Source organism: Dromaius novaehollandiae, chromosome Z (genome assembly GCF_036370855.1).
Source record: "Dromaius novaehollandiae isolate bDroNov1 chromosome Z, bDroNov1.hap1, whole genome shotgun sequence".
NCBI lineage: Eukaryota > Metazoa > Chordata > Aves > Casuariiformes > Dromaiidae > Dromaius > Dromaius novaehollandiae.
The window spans coordinates 61,576,098-61,598,432 of record NC_088132.1 but is presented as its reverse complement, the minus strand read 5'-3'; the positions used below and the strand labels follow the sequence as shown (position 1 = coordinate 61,598,432).

The 22,335-nt window shown below is 37.2% G+C and overlaps 1 protein-coding gene across 3 annotated transcripts in view; it reads left to right on the top strand.

Moving 5' to 3' along the window:
* LOC112987100 (E3 ubiquitin-protein ligase RNF180) overlaps positions 1 to 22,335 on the top strand; it is a 61,098-nt gene that overhangs the window by 24,845 nt on the left and 13,918 nt on the right. For all 3 annotated transcript variants that reach the window (XM_026106797.2, XM_026106798.2, XM_026106799.2), the window contains exon 5: positions 18,114 to 18,339. In XM_026106797.2, coding sequence (XP_025962582.2) covers positions 18,114 to 18,339 — 226 coding nt within the window. The remainder of the gene's footprint in view (positions 1 to 18,113; positions 18,340 to 22,335) is intronic.

Genomic DNA, 22,335 nt, shown 5'->3' with positions numbered 1-22,335 from the left:
TGTTCTGGGACTACTAGCATAGCTTTAGCTATTACACTGCCTCATTAATAACAATTATATTGCATAGTAGCATGCTGTACTCTTTTACTATATCGAGCAATGAGAGTGTTTTTCCTGCTGTTGTCTTTTCTCTTAGGAATAACAGATTTTAGAAGCATGGTCCACTGCAGTGAGTGCTTTGATAAATTAGCAAAAGATACACTGCTGACTTATCTCAACACTGCTTAGCCGCCACAGAGTATTCTAGCAATAATGCCAAGTTATAAGGATGCCAAATATGTGGTTACCAAAAATTACACAATTGAAAGTAAAAAGTTTGCCAGTATATTAAGGCTAATTCTTTTGCTTATTTCACTCCCTCCATAAGGAGGACTTGGCTCGACTTAGCTTTCTCATACTGCATTACAAATTCCTTCCAAAGCCTACAAAAATTATTTCATGTTCTTTTTCTTCCAATAGTTTTAGAAAAGATTGTGCTATATCTGAACAGCAGCCGTCATCGCAGATGATTTCCAGCCCACAAATTGCAGTGTTTCTCGTGATATAGAAGCATGCATATGTTAGACACAAATTGGAAGAAAGGACATAACATTCTGGAAGGACAGAAATAGTTAAATGTACAGTTTATCAGAGTGCAGTCGTACCAGGCATACAGTCACAGTGCCTAAGGGCATTAGAGCTGCAAAGAGCTCCCTGTAAGAACTGCTATACCATTTGCTTTAAATATTGCTGGAGTTCATACCGAACAGTTTGGTTAATAAACAACAGTTGTTCAGCTATGTAGATTTTCTGTAGGAAGTGGTTTGTAGTATTTTAATTGAAAGCTTTAACAGTTAGGATATCCTAGCATCTTTACTTGTTTCACAGAACTTCAGAATACTGCATACTGAGTATTTTTCAGCGTAGGTAAAATCGATAATCTCTGCTTCATGCAGCCTACTTTCTGAAATGAATTTAATTAACAAAATTAGAAATAAAACAAGTTTTGTGTTCTCTAGTCACCGTGGCTGAAATAGGTGCTGAGGAGATGGATGATGGTTAGACAGTTCCAGGAGGGCTCAGTGGGAGAAAAAGTTCTGACTTATGGGAGAAACAGTGACATGCTGTATTCAGGCTAGAGACACTGACAGACCATGGACTATGAGGTAAGATAAATTGAGATTAGGTACGCTAGGGTGAGCCAGAGCTGTCCCAAGCCATCAAATTTAAATTTGATCTGATGCAAAACTAAATGTGTCACTTCTTCCAGGCAAGAGTTTTTCTTTCAGAATGCAGAGTATGCATAGATATTTCATTATTTGGAGCAATGGGAAACCTGGGATTTTCCAAGTGATGGAAATGATGGGGAAAAAAGCAAATAAAATGGATGCTCTAACCATGGTGTAAAGGCACTTTGGTCACTGCATGTATAATTATTATAGATCTGGCTGGGCCAGAGCTGAACTCATGCCTAATAAGCGAGTCAGGGAGCAAGCTGAATTCTGCAGATGCTCCCGAGTTCCTGTGCTGTCCTTCCCTGTATCGCAGGACAACTAGCGGGGGTACAGTTGATATTTACAAGTTGATTCCATGTTTTTGCGATATCGTGACAGAGCGTGATGTAGAAGCATCTAAGTGCTTCTATACGAGTCGACCTGAATCCAGGCAGAGGCACTCAGGTGTCTTCACCATAGACCCCTGTTTCTGGGATCATAGTGCAGAAGTATTTGCACTAACCTTGCACAGAAGTGCCTCTGTGCTGAATTTATTTCTTCATACCGTATGGAAGGGGATAAGCTGCTTATTTATCCAACCTGACCCTGAAAGCTTAACGTCAGCTGTCATGCAGTTCTGGGTATGTCTTAAGAAGCCTGCCAGATGCAAATGATTGTGGAAGGAGCCAGTCGTCTTTGCATTATTGACAGATAATCACAACCCAGACAGACATTTCAGAAACAGAGAGCCGTCAGTGTAAAACATAGGATTAGTCCATATAAGAATAGCAGTGAACAGTGGTTAGTGATTTGTCACTAGATTTTTGTTACAGTGTTACAGAAGGTTACATTTCATAAAGTCATGATCTGTTTGCTTTATAGGGCATTTGGGGGATTGTTTTTTCTTACAAGACTGTGTTTCCTAATTGCAAGAATTTTCAAATACATATATAAAATAAAATATACATACATATTAGTATATGTCTGATGTGAACCAGAAATCATCTCCAGTTTTTGAGCTCATAATCTTAGAAGTATTTTTCTCACTTGAGTTAAAAGCTGCTATATTGATTGTGGCAACATGGAGCAGTCTGAATTATTAATTTAGTCTCATTTGGCAAGTAAAACAGTTTTTAATTGATTATGTTATAAAAGATGATATATGCTTTCACAGAGCTGTTATCTGCATCTTTAAGATATTAATGAATATATACTGTTGAGTCTACATAAATTAGTATCATCCATCACCAAGCAGAACTTGAAACTAAAAATGCCTAGGTAACAAAATACTATGAAAAGCAAGACTTTCATTAAAATAAGTGCTGAAGAGATTCTAGTTTAGGTAATAGATTTCAAATTTTAAGAGGTGAGTTGTTTGCCAGCTAACTATCGTGAACTTTTGGGGATAAGTAGTTTCATTCAGAACTTTAGTTAAATGAAAAATAATGAACCATTTTCACATTTTACAATAGTTGTCTGGAAATGCAATTTACTGTACTGAAATCCGAGGGTAAAACAGGTCATGCTCAGACCCAAGAAAGTAGAGATAGTTGCTGAGTTCTCTGAAGACTTTTCATGGGTTTTGATCAGAGTATCTCGATGCCTTGTAGCAATTGTTGCAATTTTTAACTGAAATAAATTTTCAAAATTATAGATAATTTCAGAATCACGTTAGCCTTTGAATTCTCAAAAGAATTCCAGCTCAATTACAAGGGATCTTTTCAGATTGTCATTCTGGCAGTTACAGTGCGTACAGCTACACACTTCATGAAATCAATAGTTGAGGTTCTTTTTCCGTTAAGAAGTTCAGGATTTTGACCTGTAATTTCCTTTCATACAAGTAAACAGCTTGACTGTGGTATTTGTACTTTAAAGGCGTATAAGTAAGATTACTTAAGGAGAAAAATGAGAGACCAGCATCTGTTTGAAGTTAGTGTGTGTACCTTTTCTTGCTCTGTATTTCAAAAGGACAATTATCTGAAAGTTTAAAAGTGTATCATTCCAGTTGCTAGGTCATGTGCTCTTCTTGTAAACACAGACAATTAAATGTTCTTCTTGTGAAAAGTAAAAGAGCAAAGTTGTCTTATATTCTAAACAAACCTTTTGTTAAAAGCAATGTCTCAGGTCCTTAACTTAATGTTTTCTTTTCAAAGCATCATTCCCACCAGTGCAGGGGTAGGAAAGGACCAGTCTACACAATTTTTTTTTTATATTACTGGTTTTGAGGTTTTTATCTGTATAATACTTAGGCACTTAGAAAATCACCAAGCATTGGAAATTTGCCACACTTGAGGAGGAGGTAGGCAGGATGTCTTGGCATTAAGTTCTTAGATGCTTGGTTGATGTGTCGTGTTCACACTCTCAGGGGTAACCTAATCACTAGATTTGGTGCCAGGAAGAAATTTTTCACACAGTTTGAACTGGTGAAAGCAGATATATGGTACAGACCTCTGGACAAGTTCATAGTTTGCTTCCTAACGTTTTTTGTCATTGATTTCTTGCCATTTAATAGTTTAGATGTTTAGTTTTTGCTTGTGTCTTTCAGTATGAATCTAAACTAAACTATGAACTTGTTTGAGGATGTTGGAATGTGGTTTAGGAGCTTTGGCATACGGAGTAGGCAGGCTATGGACCTGTCGTCTTATTACCCACAATTTTACAATACTGGGTTCAGTGATCCAGAGAACCTTACAGTCCTATTCTATATACCTCTAAGACTTTTTAGCCACTGCAAATCATATTTCTATCATGTGCTAGTTCAGATAGATTTAGGACAGGCACTTAGACGTGCTGGGTACATTTGCAATTGCTGAAAAAGAGGGCCGAGGAGTTATCCTGTGACCTGAAGCCTGGTAGCCCTGGTACTGTGCACTCTGCTAAGAGCTAACTGCCCCCAGAGCATACTAGTTTTATCCATACCTCAAATCACTTGGCTCCGGGTCTCCTCAGAGCCCCATATGGTGTCTCTGTGGTCCTAAGATATAATCAGGTCTTGGGTATCCTGTGTCAGTTCAAAATGTCTGAACATAAGGGCTGTGTTGTAGCATTAGCAGAGTGGTAATTTTTGCAGCATGGAGCTGAGTAGGTGTTGCAGGGCTTGGAGTATGACCTGAGCACATGGGATGATGTTTAGGATGCAAACTTGGATGCAAACTGTACAAAGAACAGAAGAAGCCAAATACAGTAGATTGTCCATGCTGACTTCTGAGGTCAGTCTCTGTACTGTGTCCACGTGGTATCCAGTTATGAGCAGGCCAAAACAGTGCCAAGGAGTTAACTAACAGTTAAGCAGCATTGGATGGTCAGGGATTCAGTGCTGAGGTCCCCTTTTTTGATTATCATTATGAATGTGCTCATCGTGCCTTAAAAAGGGCGACGGGGGAAATGGAAATGCTTTATATTTATTTAAATGTTTTGAATCTTCAAAACATCATCTTTGAATTTATTTTTGAATCATCCAAATTTTTTTGAGAATTAGCAGTAGGAAGGGAGGCATTCAGTCCTTCCAAAAAAAGAAATCCCCTTGAGCCTAACTAGCCCTCATCTAGGACACACAGAGGAAGGTCCAGCCCATGCATCCCACTTTTCAGATTTTCACTGTTGTGTGCACAAAAGCTTGAAGTCCATTTGTGGTGTCAAAAAAAAATTTTTGCAGAGTCCTCTGCTGAAGGAGAAAAAATAAGTCATGAAGGTATCGTTCTCCCCTCTTGCACACACCACAGTTCTTCCCACAAAATAGAAGGAAGCACTTGAATATAAATACATTTATATTTTTTGTTAACCATTCTTGATTATTTTTGTTCTGCTAAACTGTAAGTTCATTCCGACTTAATATATGCTAGAGATGATTACATTTGACCTTTTTAGAGCTGGTAATAAAGTAAAAGTAGTATTTCAATTTTGAAAATTAGGTGAGGTTTTACTTTTTTTTTCAGTTAATTTTCCTTGTTGCTGTCTAATCTTTTCAAACGAACATTCTCTGGTACCACCTTTATGTTGGCATCTTTGTTGATTACTTCTCTATAAAGTCTTACGTAGTAAGCTCTATATTTTAAAATGGAAGTACACATTATATAAAGTGAGCTCGTACGGACTGACTTTTTGTGTGATTGCCTAGCAACCTAAAATTCAGTAGCTGAATAATTTTAACAACTCTGAATATTATTAGAAATGCTTGGAAGTAAATGCAACATTCTTTACTCAAGAGTTACCACGTGCTGCTTCCTACCACTGAGCATGAAAATTTTATTAGTAGTGTACAGTATGTCACTTCAGTCAGCCTTTTTCTGAACATGGAAGTACAATTTAACTCTGTAGCTTTCTGTGAAATTATGCAGTATATGTATGAAAGAATCTTGTTTTCACAGCTTCTGTAGTTCTTAATCATAAAGGTGTATGGTTATGCTTATGAGATATTGACTTAAGAACAGTATTTTGGGGCGTTATGATGATGTTTTACATATAAACTTTGGTAATAAGATTAGCTGGATTTTATTACATTTTAGTACTAGTTTGGGATTTTTTTTACAAGATCTTTTAAAATAGTATTTTCAAGTCATTTCAAGACTATACCCCCTTAGCCATGTCAGTGCTTCTCCCCTAAGTTTCTTGGTTTTCTCTCTGGTAGTTGTCTTTTGACACATCTTTGTGCTTTTTGCTGTGTCTTCCCAGTAGCATCTCCCTCCCAGGTGAGTTCATTCCATTGCCACTTTGTTCCCACTCTCTCCACTTAGTGATCTGTGGTTAAATGACTGAAGTTGACACTGATGGACTGCACAGTTAAGACTGCAGACAGGCTTAAGAGCTGAAGAGTTTGCATCACTGAGTTTTTCTCCAAGGTTGTCCCTACTAGTTAAATTTTATTACTTTTGAAAGTCTATCTGCAGAATGAGAGCTAAAAGACTTCTTTTTAGTAATGAAATGCTGGGTTGTAGAGACTTGGCTGTGTTGTGCACTCTGTAAGCATTTGTGCTGGTCATACCCTTCACAAAGGCTTTACGGTGGATATTCTGCTTGAGGGCTTTAGCTTGCATTCTTTAAGAACCCAAAATAAAGTACTAGTCTTCCATTGAATTCACTGTGAAAGCCATAAAACAAAAAGTCTGAAGCTTAATTCATTCTATTCTGTTAATATACTTAGGTCTTTGAACAAATACAAGTGAGCTTTGTACAAATATGTCCTGCTTTTGTCTGAGGAACTGACAAATAATCCATCTAAAAATGATCACACCTTACTAGCTAGAAATCAACTAATTGCAGTCAAACTCAATAGTATTGGTTTGCTTTGTGTGCTTTATGATACTGGATTTTTTTTGTCTTTGATTGTTATATTTCATCATCAGAAAAGAGTTCTTCCATTCTGATAAGCTAGGATACAGGATGCTGCCTACATTAAGGAAAATAAAATTAGAAGTGCAATTATTCTGTAAAAAGGCTTAGAACATTTATGTATCTAATATAGGTAGTTTTTTGAAATGTTTAAAATATGTTAAAGAAGAGTTCACTTTTATCAGTTAACCTCAAAGAACGATTCTTCCCAGCAGTGGAAGCCTTCTCTCATTCAGCTACCCAAGGCTCTCAACACATCCGCTCATCAAAAGGAAAAAAAGTGAGTGTAGCATATCTCAGGTAGGAGTCCAGGATTTTATTATATTTAAAGGTTTATCTGCAGAATGAGAGCTAAAAAACTTCTTTTTAGTAATGAAATGCTGGGTTCTAGAGAATTTGGCTGTGTTGTGCACTCTGTAAGCATTTGTGCTGGTCGCACCCTTCGTACCTCTTGATCAGGGCAGTTATAGTCAGCATTGTGTTTGAACTCAGCTGTATGAATGTAAGCAATAATAGGAAGATTAGGCCTTACATATTACTTGACTTTTCAACTTCTAAGAAAAATTTGCAAAACTTAGTGTCATGAAGGAAGCTTTCTCTAGCAGTTTTATCTCGGTGTTGATTTAGCTTGAATACACTCTTCTATGCTAAATTCGTGTTCATCTACTTAAGCACAGATTCTTCTGCATTATGCAGGAGGACAGACTTAGCTCTTGAAGAAAGTTAATGGAGCTGCTATGAACAAATTTTATTGTTAATGGAGCTACTATGAGCAATTGGTGTTGACCATGTCTATGATGCATGACGGTGTAATCAGTCTATGGAACAGGAATTATTGTAGACATACTAATGCTGCCTTATGCACACTCTAATTATCCCTATTGGGAGGAAAAGTTTATTAGCTTGTGCACAGCAGCGTACTAACATGGTTTTCTGCTATTGGGCCCTTAACTACTACTTCCATTTGTAAGTCCAAATTAGCGCTCTTTGATGGCTCTCTTTAGGGAACAGGAACTTGGGTCTTCCTTCTTTTGTGGGCTTTGGAGGGGAGGGAAGGAGGAGAGTCTATTAAATTTAGCAATAACTACTATAAGGCCTTTTTTTGTATTTTCTAGAGCTTATTCCATTATTCCATGTATACCTTATTTTTTAACTTAGACTTTATGTGGCTGCTGCTTCTGTTTGAATAGTGAATTCTCTAGATACTGCCTAATTGGTTAATTGAATATCAAAATTATTTGCTGTAATTCTCAGTCTCTGTGTGCTTGGTTGCAGCCAAAAGTATGAGTACTGTTGTCAGATTCTATTTATTATTATTTTGCTTCAGCTGTGTTTTCTTGGAACACTGAAAATATGTTTGAGCATCTCTTCCTTAGTCTTTTCTTCCAGTTCAGATATCCAAACTCTAGAGCTGTGCTTGAAAATTTGTTGCTTTCTTTTTTTCCTAATCATAAAATTGTTTCCTGTATGTTCTGGTTGACCATGATTTCCTGTAACTCTTAGGGAGATCAGTAAGTGAAACAGGACCTCCTGAACACCTCTTGTGACCTTTCAGAAAACTGAGATATATCTACGTACTTAACCAGTCTGAATGGTGGCACCAGCAAAAGCTGCTGAGGATTTCTGTGACAATTTAATTAGCTATAGAGATTTGCAGTATTTTAGGACTGAATCTAGCTGTTCTTTAAACTTTTCGTAGGTGATCTTTTTTTACTGTCGGTCATTTACTAAAACATTTTTTGTTCTTTTTGTTTTAATTTTGTAGTTTCCTGTAAAAGTGTTTCTTTGTAAAGAAACTTTGTCATTTTAATTATTTGTGCATTTAAGCAAAAAGGGAGGAAAAACAGTGAAGAAAGTTAATGGAGATCTATTTGGAGATGTTACATAGATGAATACATAAAATTACCAAAAGACTGGAATTCTTACAATTGTAACAGAATGTGCCAGAGTAGCTTCGGTTTCTGGAGGTGATGTGATTAAAATACTGTAGTACAGTTTCTGTTACAGTCCAATTAATGCACAGGGTTTGAAGCACATTTTCTTCTTACAAAGAGATTAGTTTATCAAAAGAATATTTGTAGGAGAAAATGAAAACACAAAGCGCATTTCTGTACTGATCCTTTCGTAAATGAAGTACAGTGCTGATTTATGTTGTGCTAATAATGGAAAGATATATTCCAGGTTAGTGTGCAACATGAATGTAAATGTTACAGCAAAAACACAAAATAGATCTGAATGAACAGAATCATAACTTATCACTGAGCACACAGGTAGCAGGATCATAACTTACCATTAATCATAGCTTATCACTATGCACATTTTCTCAAATGTAAATACACATTTGTTACCACTGTCCTACGCAGCTAATCAGAACGTGGATGGATTCTGTTAAGGCAAGAAGACCAATTCAGCTTCACCCTCCCTCACACCAGAATAGTCATCTTGTGCTGTTGAACACTGCAGTGGCAGTGTCCCATGGTGGCACTTCCATTGAATTGTCTTTGCATCTCATATCTCTTCTGAAGAGACTCACTTGGGAGCCTGTCTTGAGGCAGATCCCTTCTCCTGCACCACATGAGGCAGCGAAAAAGAACCACGTTCAGTCAACATCACCTCGTAGCAGTGCACCTGATCGAGAGTGTCACTGTCCTGCTACCAGGAACAGATCCCAGCTTAGTGAATGGCAGGGAGACTTCCTCTACGGGACTGTTATCCAAGAGGTGCTAAGCAAGTAGAAATTTAATTTTACCTCCTTATATATAGCCTGTGTCAGAGTACATCCCTGAAATGAGGAGCAGAAGAGGGGCTTTCTTTTTTCCTCATCCAGTTTGTTTTTTTGCCAGACTTTTTCTGCCACTTCTGCTTCATCTACAGGGCTATGTTTCCTTTGCACAAAGGCAAGAGAAATTTTGAATTAAAAAAATACCCCGTGGAAAATACAGTAAAATACTTTTTTCCTTTGCAGATGAAATTTTATTAGCAATGCAAGCAGAAAGCAAGAAAATCTAGCATTTTATAACACTTGTAGCAGAAGATGCTATGTGGAAAGCTCAGTGTCTCTGTAACTCAGGCAGAGGCCAAATAACAAAAAGAGGTGAAAAGAGAATTATTAGAAACTGAAAATCATTAGTTAGCAAATAAACTGATAGAATGATAGAATAATTTATCTTACAGTTCAGGGATCTCAGGAGGTCTCCAGTCCAACCTCCTGCTCAAAGCAAGGTCAGATAGATCAGACCAGGTTATTCAGGGCTTCATCCAGTCAGGTCTTGAAAACCCCCAAGGATGGAGACTGCCCAACCTCTCTGGCCAGTGCAATCCACTGCTGGACGGTCCACATGGGAGGGGGAAATTTCCATATACACAACCTGAACCCCTCTTGTTTCAACGTATGCATGTTGTTTCTTATTCTCCCACCATGCACCATGTAAAGAGTCATCTTTGCAGTGAACTCCTCATAAATGTTGTAAGGCTGCTATTACATCACCCCAAGCCATCTCTTCTCCATGCTAAACAAGCCCTGAGTACAATCTTTTTATGGTATTAAAATCCTTTTTATAAGGTGACACAGTGTTATAGACAAGTTCAAACCCACATTTATGCAGCAATACACTATTGTTTCGTTTTAACTGTATTTTTTTTACATTTTTAAAAGCAACAGGCTGGTGTTTATGAGCACATTAGCACAGTAATTCTTAAATCCTTGTGTTGGTGAGTCTCGTGCACCAAGGTTAATAGTTGCATCCTACTTTTTCAGTCAAGTCAGAGAAATGTAAAATAGCAGATGTTCAATTGCATTTTTCCATTTCATCATCCTGTCATTCAAAAGCCTTAAATTCTCTGAATTTTGGGGGATTTTCATATTGGTTTCTGAGAAGCTTTGTAACAAGAAGCAAAAATCTGCTTTATTAAACTTAAATAGGGAGAAAAGATTGAAATCGTAAGAGCTCATTATTCAGTCCCTTCAAGGCTTTTGTAAGAAGGCTCACAAGAAGGGAAGTGTTGCCATCCTAAAAATTAAAATGGCCTTATCTTCAAAAAACTTCTGGGGAGAATAAAGAAGGATGCCATATGCTTATTACACAACATAGGTAACTCATGTCTTGCATAAAATAATTTCTGCATGTTATAATTGTAGTATTTATATGCGGAATGTGGTTTGCTCTGTGTGAAAGGAAGTATATATGGAAGTGTATATTAAAGTTCTCATTGCTACAAAAACATACATGCGTGTATACAAGATTTCCCACTTATAGTAAGAAATAAAAAATAAACATTTTGCTCTGCTCATCTGACAGAAAATATTTTGATAATAGCTGCTTAAATCAAGAATCTGGAAAGAGGATTTATTTAAATATCAGTATCCTGACAGCTGAACCCTTTGAAACTTTCCAGGTTCTACATCTCCAAAGTGAGGCATCTAATGGTTAAATCTAAGGGAAAGCAAGTTTTTGCACAGTTTGAATGACTTTGCATATGACTGAATAAAATATTGAGGAAAGAATATAATGGTTATTGCTGGCAGCTGCCATCACAGAACTATAATTTATATTTTCCGATAGAATATAACAGAGGAGATTTGAAAAGAGATGGTTAGTCAAACTGAGTATCTATATCTTATTTTTCAGAAGAGCAATATTTGGGTTGCATTTTGTTACTGCAAATCCATCTGAATTTTTTGTAACAGAACAGGATCAGATTTCAGTGTCAGTCCTCAGAGGTAGCATGAAAAGAAGAAAACAAGATTTCTTTCTATTGCTACATGAAGATATCTGAAATACTTTTATATTTTTGGTTGTTTTTGTTGTCTTAATCTCACATTAGAATGTGTAGTACATTAGAATGTTAGAATGTACAGTTGGATTATAAGCTGCAAGTTTTACTATGTCAAAATAACTATGTAAATTAAATTGGAAAAAAAGATTTGCTTGGCCTGTTTATAAATGTTCTTTGTTTTTGCTGTTGACTCCTACTTGAGTCTTAAGCGTTAATCATTTTTTCTAACTTGAGAAAATTTTCAGAAAGGAAATACAAGTTCTGTAAGAAATCCAATGGATTTGGACTTCTTGCAGATTTGTAGTGCCGGAAAAGCTAGTACTGGAAAGGCTACCTTCATTTTCTTGACATTTTTGAAGTAAAAACATATTTTTATATATTTTGGTGAGTTGTTTGGTTGTTTGGTTTTTTTAAGGAAAAAATGTATGAATTTCTTCAAGTCATCCCTGAACTACATAGGAAGTAAATTCAAAGATTCAATTCTAGTGAAGTTAGGATTATTCAGTAGTTATCTTAGTCATCAAAGTATAAAAGAATAACCTACAGTGACAAGATTTGATCTTTCCCCTAAAGTTTCTCAAGTGTATTCTTATTTGAAATCCTTTACATGTCTCTCTTTTCCTTCAATGTAAGTGAATGTTGTACTTAAGTATGGTTTATATATGGAATCTATTTATATGATAATTAAATCATGTTTAAGAAACTCAGTCAGGCCTCTTAAATAGGTGGTCTGATTATTCTGAGCAAGAACATCACCCAGTTGCTCCATCCAGATAATGAAAACTTTTAAAAATTGGGACACTTCTTTAATTGTCTCAATATAAATTTAGGATCCTAATTTTAGGGTGAGTTATTTTGAAGAAATTGATCTCACTTGGTGAATCTTTTTCTTACTATAACATATCACAAGCTGTACTTAGGTTGTGGAAACTGAGGATACTTGCAGATTCCTTAAATCGCTATGCTGTTTGTCCAGTCCAATGGAAAGGACATGTCATGTCCCAGCAGGTGCCCAGAGGGAGAGTCAGGGTAGTACCTACCATAGTGCACATCCATGTAATTGCAGACAGAGGCACGGTTCATTTATTTGGATTAAACTACTATTTCCAGTCAAAGTTCTGATGGTTCTTACGTAATTCTAGTATTTGCAGAATAAAAGGCAACAACTTTCTCAGTTCTGCTTCTGCCCTGTGTTGTAAATCTCTGTTGTTATGTCATATTAATAACATTTGAGTGATCGTGTAATCACTGCAAATAATGACTGAAAAAATTGTGTTTATGTAATACTACTAAGTAATTTATATAAAATTTACTTAAATAAATTCCTTGAAAAAGCCTGTTAAGTTCAGCAAACCCATCTTTTTGTTCAAATCAATAGCAAGTTCCCTACAAACATATCTAGTGGCCAGAAATTCTGTGTACCTTTCCTTGTGTTGGTCTTCTGATAACCGTTTGCAGCCTCTCTGTGCAGTTGCTGACCAGTTCCCCTTGATTTACTCAGGTGCAGTTCTGCTCATTATCTGCAGTCTGGACAGCAGCAGGTGTAGACTATATAGGCAGAGAGAACTGTGACTTGGAGCTGACAAATCCCAGGAACAGTGAAACTTTAGCAGAAAACTAAAATTTACAGTCTCATGTTATTTATGAAGCTGCATTCCAGAAATGGAGATGCATGTGAGTGCAGACTGTCAGTGCAGTTGAGAACAGCGCTGGAACTCCATCTCTGAACTGGCCTCTTTCCGTGGCTCGTTCTGCTCTGTAGTGCTGAGGAAAAGGCCTATTTTAATGGTAAGAGTAGGAGTTCTGCACAAAGGGGCCTTTTGTATGCTATCTATTAACTCAGATTGTGTCATGCATCATTATAAAATGCTTCAGATTTATGCTGAATGACAAGAAGAATTTCAGATGCGTTGTTTGGAATACTATGACTATATTTATGCAAAGCTGCCAAAATATAGCGACACTGTTCCAGACATCCTTTCACAACTCATTTTATTATGAGTATTTTCCCTGACAGAATAATAGCGTGTGCATTCACGCAAAGCCTGCAAGTAGCGTGGAAAAATAAATACATACTATTGTCTGTTATTTCAGTGCTGCAAATCTGTTGGTTATCTCAAAATTAAAAGGTGGGCTATTTTTACAGGTATAATACTAATATTTCAGTTGAAATAATTTATTGATTCTCTAGGTCTTTATATATGTGAACTGACAGGACTCTTTTTACCACATACCAGAAATATTACAAGCAGAGAACACCACTTTAGATATAGATAGCAACTGCTTTGATGTAACTAATAGATGGCGATCTTTTACTTTGGTAGGAAGAATAAAACTTAAGTAAATGTGTAAAAGGACATGATTCCTTAACAATCAGATTAAATAAATATATGCTTTAAAACTTTAAATTCACCCCTGATAAGCCATTTCTCTTGTTTCTTTGTAATAGTTTTAGGTTTATGAAAATTAGATGTTGCCATATTACCTTGATATTTTTTCGTGATAAAATAGCTGCATTTCCAGAGAAGAAAAATGCAGACGGAACCTACCTAGATAGACTCCAGTAAAGTACTCATTTATGAGGGTGGGCTTGATGTTCCACTGAGTGGTGAATTAATCCAGTAATTTCAGTCTTAGTAGCATCTCCTAGTTAACTTCTGCCTGCAGCAGGACTGTAGTGGTTACCCAGGAGTCTTTGTGCCACCAGAAGAAGAGTAGAAAGTTGCATTCGGCAAGCACAAAAAATGCGAATGCATGTTAGAGAAAATAATTTCAGCTAACCACACAGGCTGTGATGAGTTGTGATGGTAAGGTGCTCAGATACTAAAATAATGGACCAGATAATTATCATAGGTAGGGGTATAATAAGGTCAATGGAGACTTAGAGTTACTGGCCTGGCTCAGTTTGTAGCATGTATAATATGTGGGTAACATTATGGCCTGTGCATAATAATTCAATGAACTTTAACTAGATAGGAAACTAAATTGCCTGTGCTGTTCATTATGAGATCATTCAGGACTAAGAAAATATTGTAGTAATACTGTTGTGGCCATCATTATCTAAAGATAGAAACGATTCAAGATTGATAGGGAAAAGTTAATACGTGTACATATATTTGATTAGGCAAATCAAATCAAGCATATTCGATTAGGCAGATTGCTAGAGTGAGGAAAAACAAAGTTTGGAGGGTCAAAAGGCCTTTTCAGGTCTGAAAAGTAGTAACCTTCATGAATAAACATGACCTCAGAACAACCTTTGATGACTCGAATAGAGCAGGGAAAGGGAATTAGAGTGTTCAGGAGGATATCTTCTCTGAGAAGACGACAGGCAATTTATTGCCTCTGCAGTGTGGAAGAGGTTACCTGGAGGCTGGAGTGTGATTATCTGTTCAGAATATTCTGATATTCACTTTTATTATTTATTATATTCATTTAGTGTTGTCACTTTACAACCTTATATACGAAAGTATAGCTCTCTACCCATAGTTAATTGTTGCTTTAGAAGCCATGGTCTGCAAAGTACTTAATCAAGAGTTGAAGAACTCCATTGCCTAAAGCTACTTTTAAATACACAAAATAAAAATAAATACACTCTTTGCTTTAAACAAAAGTTCTCAGTGAAAGAAAATGTCCTTCAGTTGTTTTTCCCTTTGGGCAATTTATCCAGCCCAAATGTAGCGGGGAGAGTCTGAAAGAAGGACATGGCTCTTGGCAATAGGTAGCTCCAGAGAGCTGCTCAAGCTGCTTTGCTCTGCTTTGAAGTTTGTAGTTTGCCTTTGGGTTTTTCTGAGAAGTTGTATAGGGAGAAGTTTAGAGTGCAGGTAGTTCAGAGTGAATTATTAATTTGTACAGAAATGTAAGCCATGGCCATCGGCCTGTCTGCCCTGTTATAATCTATATGTTTTAAGCTTAGGTTTGCCAGAAGCCTGAAAAGATGCCCTTTGCATTCATTATACCAGTCAACCAAAACAGAGGCTCGAAGGCATACAAACCCCAATGGACATTTTGGCCTGACTTGGAAGAACTGCTGCTAGCTTAGTCAAGTAAAAACTTTTGATAGGGATTTCATACATTTTAAAATTGTACTTGGTTTTGGGTTTTGAGTTTGCTTTTAAATCTCCATAAAAAGTCACTGGTCTAGCCTGCAGAAGTTAGGCTATAATTTCTAGTAAGCAACAATATATTAATGCTATTACTACCACTGACTTGAAAGAAAATGACTACAAGTTCTTAGTTGAATAAGAGTAAGTAATGGTGAAGCCTGCTTTCCTACTTCTTCATATCCTCCATAGCTACCACATTATGTCTGCTCCCTTCTGTGATTTCCTTAACATTCTTTACTCTGTACACCCCTAAGTACACCCCCCAGACTCTAAAGCCTCTTTCAATACTCCTCTTTCATCCAGTATCCCCACTTTCCTCTTCCAAGCTTTCACTGTACTAGTTGGCAAAAAAATAGGCACCCGGTGAGGGCACTCTGCAGACTTTCCCATAATGGTGGCACTCATTTCAGTCTCCTTACTCAACCTAGCTGTCAATTTTAGTGAAATTTGCAGGAAGCCAGTATACTTCAGATCTCAACTGTTCTGTCAAATTCAGTTACAATTGACTAAGGATTCAAAAGCTGTTGTGGAACCACCTGATGCATAGATGGGGCAATCTCATAAGCTGCATTTCTTTAGGAAATGATGCTGAAACCACTGATCATTCTTTTCCAGCAGTAACCAAGAAGTATTTATTTCTTCTTGATCCATTTCTGTACAAAGCAGGATCTATAGCCATTCTTTCTTCTATAACAAACTTTTTTAAACCTGGGTATAATATTCTGAGTATATAGTACAATTAAAGGCTTAAACTCAGTTTTTGAGTTGTAAATCATTATAGTCTCATTTATGTATAGCTTACAAATAGCATGGAACAAACTACCAAACGGGAGCTTCTGAGAGAGCACAGGAGAGTATGCAAACTGTTCTCTTTCAAAATGTGAGGCACCCAAATGTGCAGCAAATCAGCTCTTCCTTCTGGTGTATAAGGGTAAAAATGTGGCTTTATGTATTCTTCTGCCTCCCACCCCACTGCTCTCCCTTAGAAGAGGGATAGTTCATGTAAGAGAGTGCTGAAGGAGTTGCCTGTGCAAAAGACTACAGTTATATGCACCTTTACATTAAGCATGCAAGGATAGAAGGAGAATTTTCCCCTCCGAAGCAGTCTACATAACATCTGGACTGATAAATCCTCCCAGGTAAATATTTCTGCTCTGTGTTTTCAAATGCATTCCATAGTACTCATATTGTTAGGGTGTTCAGTATCCCAGATAGCAGGGGATTGACTGTAATGAGAAACAGCAGAAATCCAAAGCAGTAAGCCATAAACATAATCATCCCTGAGACAGACATAGAGACTCCCACTCTCTGAGCAGGCACAAAATATTATCATGAATATTTGGTACACAAGTAGCAGTGATAGTCTGCCATGGCCTACAAGTGTCAAAATTGGCCTGTCTAACAGACAGCTGGTGAATATGCAGATCTAGATGCTAATCATGCAGCTACTCTGGCACAGAACATTATATATTGGGTAGCAGTGAGTCATGAGGTAGGCTTAATGTTGGTAATAGGTGTCTATAAGGACTTCTGCAGGCCTGGCAAGGAGGTAGGTATGGGGTAGTGGTTGAGCAAGGGACATTTAGAGCATAGGTTGTTAAGTATGGGTGCTGGAGCCTACAAGAAGTCATTGATGCTACAAGACAGCTTAGAATTAAGATGCTTAAATTGGAGTCACTAGGTATGGTTTGAGAGTTTAGAACAAGGGACATATGAGAAGGGTTTTGACACTCGGCAGTGTCTGGCACCCTCCTTTGTCTCAGATCTTTCCCGGTGGGTCTGCTGGATACTGGGGTATGTTGGGTTCTGTTAGCTATGAAATGGAGAGTAGGGGCAGAGGAAACAGAGCCAAGTAAATCTGTTTCTTGTGTTCCTCCCGTAGAAATGAAGAAAATATATTTTTCCTAAGCCAAAAACTTTGGGGGCCATTAGTATAAGATCTTCAGCTTACATGGAAAAGTTTAGTCGTTTTACAAGAACAAAGCAGGAACCGGGTACTATATAAACATTTTTATGCTCATATGGCATGTAGACAATATGGAAAGTCCAGTCATGCCCCCCTGCAAATACATCCATTCAAGAAAATTCATAGCATACATGCTAGCAAAAACAAGCATTTGCCAAAGTTGCTAGGGTTTCCTAGAAGGAAAAGCTAGAAGGGTTTCCGTTCTACATTAAGGTTCAGGGGTTCTCCATTATAGTGATAAAGCTGTGGCTTATTTCAAACTGTGGGTCATTAACTGAGAGTCACTGTTGAGTCTCGCAGAAACATACCCTTCACAAATTACCTTTCAAAGGCAGAAGAATCCACAGGTTACTTTTAGAATTGTTTGTTTCATTTTGCCTTTCTTTGGAAAATTGGCAGATATTCTGGTAATAAAGTTACATATGAATTGTTAAAATCTGTTTTAAAAGAAGAAATCTGAAAATATTACAGTTTTAGTCAAACTTTTTGGTTTTGTTGTTCCTTTCTTTTACTGTCTAATATATGACTTTTGTTCTCCTTTTCCTCAATGCTTGTTGTGACATTCTTGTCTTGTCCATATGTTTCATTATCTCATTAAAAGTAACGTGTATTAAAAGTTAAGAATATCACAGTTTGTACCGACTTCTTAGGCATTATTTAAAGCCACCTTCTTGCTGATTGGTTTATCCAAAATAGTTATAAGCTGCGCTGTGAAGAAATGTTCTCTCTCTCTTTTCCTTCTTGCAGACTGCAAATGATAACCTGCATACAGATGATGAGCATGAATTCAGAGGAGATAAAGAAAGCTATCTCTGTGCAGTGTGCCTGGATATTTATTTCAATCCTTACATGTGCTATCCATGCCACCACATCTTTTGTGAACTGTGCTTAAGGATGCTTGCCAAAGACAATCCAGCCAGCACTCCATGTCCACTGTGTCGCACTACAATTGCCAGAGTCTTTTTCCAAACAGGTATAAAAATTAAACTTTTTACAATATAGAAAAATATTTATAACTTTTTCTTCATCTATTTCTGGTCTGAATAAGTATGTAGGTAAAAGCATAGTAAATGCCTGCTAACAAAGTATAGTCATAAAAAATAGTCTGTTGTCCAAAGAAATAATAAGAGTATGCAGTGGGGTAAATCCAGAATCCACACAGAGCAGAATTTGGTCTCATTATCCATTGTGAGGATTTCTTTGCATTTAGCTCTTCCTAGAACTATTGCGTGCAGGCTTTCTTAAGCAGTAAGAAATTACTCTGGAGGTATATTTCAAAACCTTTTGATTTTTGAAGTGGGGTTTTGATATTTCATATTTCTTTGGTTTCCTCTTGCTAAATAATCACAAACTCCAAACATTACAAACATGCCTCAAAATACCTCACTAAAAAGGCATTTTAAAATTATTAAATTAATGACAAAAATGATTCTTTTCTTGGTTTTATGACTTTAATTTAGCTGTAGGTGAAAATAAAAGCTGACAGAACTATAGAATTCTAATATTGTTTTTAAATTCTGCCCTCCTCCCCTCTTACACCCTCACCTTTCGTACTCCTGACTTCCTGCAGTAGGAAAACATTCGTGGGTAGGGGTTGTTGTTTGAGGTCAGAAAGGGTGTAGGAATAAGAAAGGCTAAGTAGTGCTATTCATAGTATACATGGAACAGCATGGGTCAGTCTTTACACCTGGAGCTTTAAAAGGTAAATTCCAGCACTATGGATAAAATTCCACTATGGTATATGGAGCCAGGCCCTTTACAGCACTTAAAAGTATGCATAGATGGTCACAAAATAATGGAAATGACTCAGCCATATGGAACATTTGTTTATTTTTGCATGGTGCAGAGATCATGCAGGCATCCTGCTTAAACGGGGAGAGTGCTGTGGTGATGACAGGTTGGGGATGCAGATTTTGTGGAATTAAGTTATGATTTTGCACTGAGCAGCAGAGCTACCCAGCTTCTATTTCTGGCCGTGTGCAGACTATTCCTTGAAGAGGCTCAGCGTCGTAGAACTGGATGACACGTTAGCTCGAGGAACTGAACTGTCTGAAAAAGAGCTCACAGGGGTGGGAAGGAGGCGTTTTTCAGCCATACTAGTTTTCCCAGGATGGTTCACTCGAGTGCTGCAGGTGGCAAGAGCCAACGGTCAGGGACAGGGACTGAAAAAACTAGCACTGCAGCAGAAAAACTGCGTGTGAAACTGAAGCTTGAGCACTCTCAGCACCTTGCCTGTCTGGTGTATAGAGGCTTCAAGCTGTTCTCACTTCAGTTGCTTAATGCTCAATGCTTCTTTGGATTTGATGTACAGATGAAGTGGGTTTCACTACTACAGAATGGCTTTTAGTTGCTGTAGGGCTATGAATAAAGAAAAGCTATTTAACAGGGTTGCTGCAGTAAAGTATTACTGGGAGAGCAGAAGGAGGATACGGATGCTGGCTATAATGTATTTGCAAACCTTTCTAACACCTCTGAAGTACTGTCATTTAAGTGAAATATTTCCAGGATTATTTGTTGCAATTGAATACTTAGAAAAGTATGTAGCTTTACTGAGGAAATGGATTTGTGTGGCTAAACTGTAAACACAGTGTCAGGAATAGAGAGTCATAACAAGTACAGGATATGTGTGTAGAATTAATAACTTCAGATCAGAGAAATCCGTATGACCTTACCACAGCTATCTGTATACTTTTATACAATTTATAGCAGTATATGCTTGACTTAGCAATATATTTGAAAACAGATACACTAAATTGACTTTGTTTTATCATACATCTATTAAGAAAAATATTTTGTAATTTGCCAATGCATAACATGTTGAACAGCTTATAAATCAACCAAGAAATATTGATGATGATATCATATCCTTAGAGAAATTAATAGAATCAACATATTAGGGAATACAAATGGCGCAGGACTAATATAAAGGGTAGTAGATACTTTCTACTCAGGAGGTTTATTAAGTCTTTTAAAAGTTACGTTAAAGTCACTGCTGTTACCGGTCTGAGCAACCAGTGAAGCAGAACTGCTAACATTCTTTACATTTTCCACTAATGCTACAGCCTGCCTGTCTCATTTCCCTCATTATTCTGGATTCCCCTAATTTATTCTGGATGCCTTCTGTAAGTTTCCTTTTGTATAATTGCATTTTATTTTACAAGGATATGTCAAAAAAAAATTTAAGGATATGTTCAGAAGTTCACTTTTTAGTTTGTACAGTTTTGCAAACTGAATGTAACTAAAATAGAAGGATGCATGTAACAAGTCAAAAAAAGATGAAGGCAAAAAGATCCATTAACCACCAATTATAAAGAAAAAGAGTGCCGAATCCAGAGCTACGAAGCCAAATGTGACTCAGGAGGACAGTTAATCTGGCCTGTTGCCCACAACAAGTGAGCATCTTCTACTGCTTCCCTTGAGCGTGAGTTCCAGCGCAGACAGGTTGCTCTGGCGGTGTCTGCGGTACATTCCCATCTTCCTTAAAGGACAGAAAGCCCTTCCCTTCGGGATAGATTTGCTTCTGGTCAGATGACAGAGTGCCAAGGACTCACCTGAGAAAAAGGACAGAATTTGATCTGATTATAGCAACCCACTTCCAGGAAGTCTGTCTTTTAAATGCCTCTCGTATTAGGTGAAAGAATGAGCCCAGGACGGGCTTGTGCACTTTCATTCAGGTTGAAGTTTGATTCATGTAAAATGTTTCCAAGAAGTGCCAGATCTGGCACCCATGTGTAATAAATCCTCCACTTCTAAGAAACAGAGATTGAGTGCACTATTTGTGCATAGTAAGTCCAGTCACGCGAGAAGGAAAGGGTCCCATACAGCAAGGTAGCTTGGTCTGGCCGGCCCGAAAGCCTAACCAAGCAACCTTCTAAAAGCCAGTAAGAGTTGTGGTCACTGCCTTTTCTGAAAAACAGGAATTAGATGCCTCACCAGAGATTTCAGTGGTTAAATCTGGACAATCAATTTGAAAGAATTGATTCAATTTTTATGGCCATTAAAAGGAAACTAAAACACTCTCTGTTGATCCTGCAAGAGGCAAGCAGAGTCTCATCAGAGGCTATTTTTCTGAATCCTGATAGTACTTAATCAAAATATATTCAGTGCCATATATAGCTCTTACATAAAAATTGAAAAGCACTAGTGAAAAAATATGCAATTTGTTTCAATTACATTTAGGAAGAAAAATGGCCTCTTTCCCTTCACTGATGCAGGTTTGTAGGTGCAGTAGCACTGTTCTTCTCCCATAATGAGATAGAAGCATTTGGGGATTTCTGTACTTTCTGTATGCTGTGTGGCCAATTCTGCCTGCATTCTGACATAGTGAAATATGGAAAGGCACATTGAAAGACTTTTTAGAACCAGTGCATTTTTGACTTTCAATCTGCTAACCCCTTCCTCTTATGTAGCAAGAGCTACTGTGATGAAAGGGCTCAGTAGCTTGCTGTCAGATTTTTTTTTTTCTTTGTGGAGCCTGCTCACAAAAAGTTTAACTTTCTCAGATTTGTCAGAGAAGATTCATCTCTTAAAGAATTACTAACTATTGATTATTAAAGGTATGCAAAATTGCAGCAAAGTAATAATAAGTATAGTAATAACACATAAGGCTTTTCAAAGACCTGTGAAGGGCCTTTCTTTTCTTTCTATTTTTTAAGGTACACAATGAGTTGTGGAAACAACCTCTATTATTAGTATTTATATGGAGCCATGATAGTTGGAAGGGAGAATGTTCATTCAAGCAACTGAAATTAGGGCTTTAAAAAATTTTCCTGTTAACCGTTAGCTTGCAACTGTCTGTTATCATCAAATCACTTCTTTTCTGTGATAGGATATTATGTTCATCTTTTAAATCTATTTTCCATGGATACATGACTATAGATAGGTTCATTTTGCCATTTTTGAGTTGCAGTCCATCTAGTTAGTTCCTCAGATCTTCCAGTGTGTCATTAATCACTCTAAGAATGTGTTA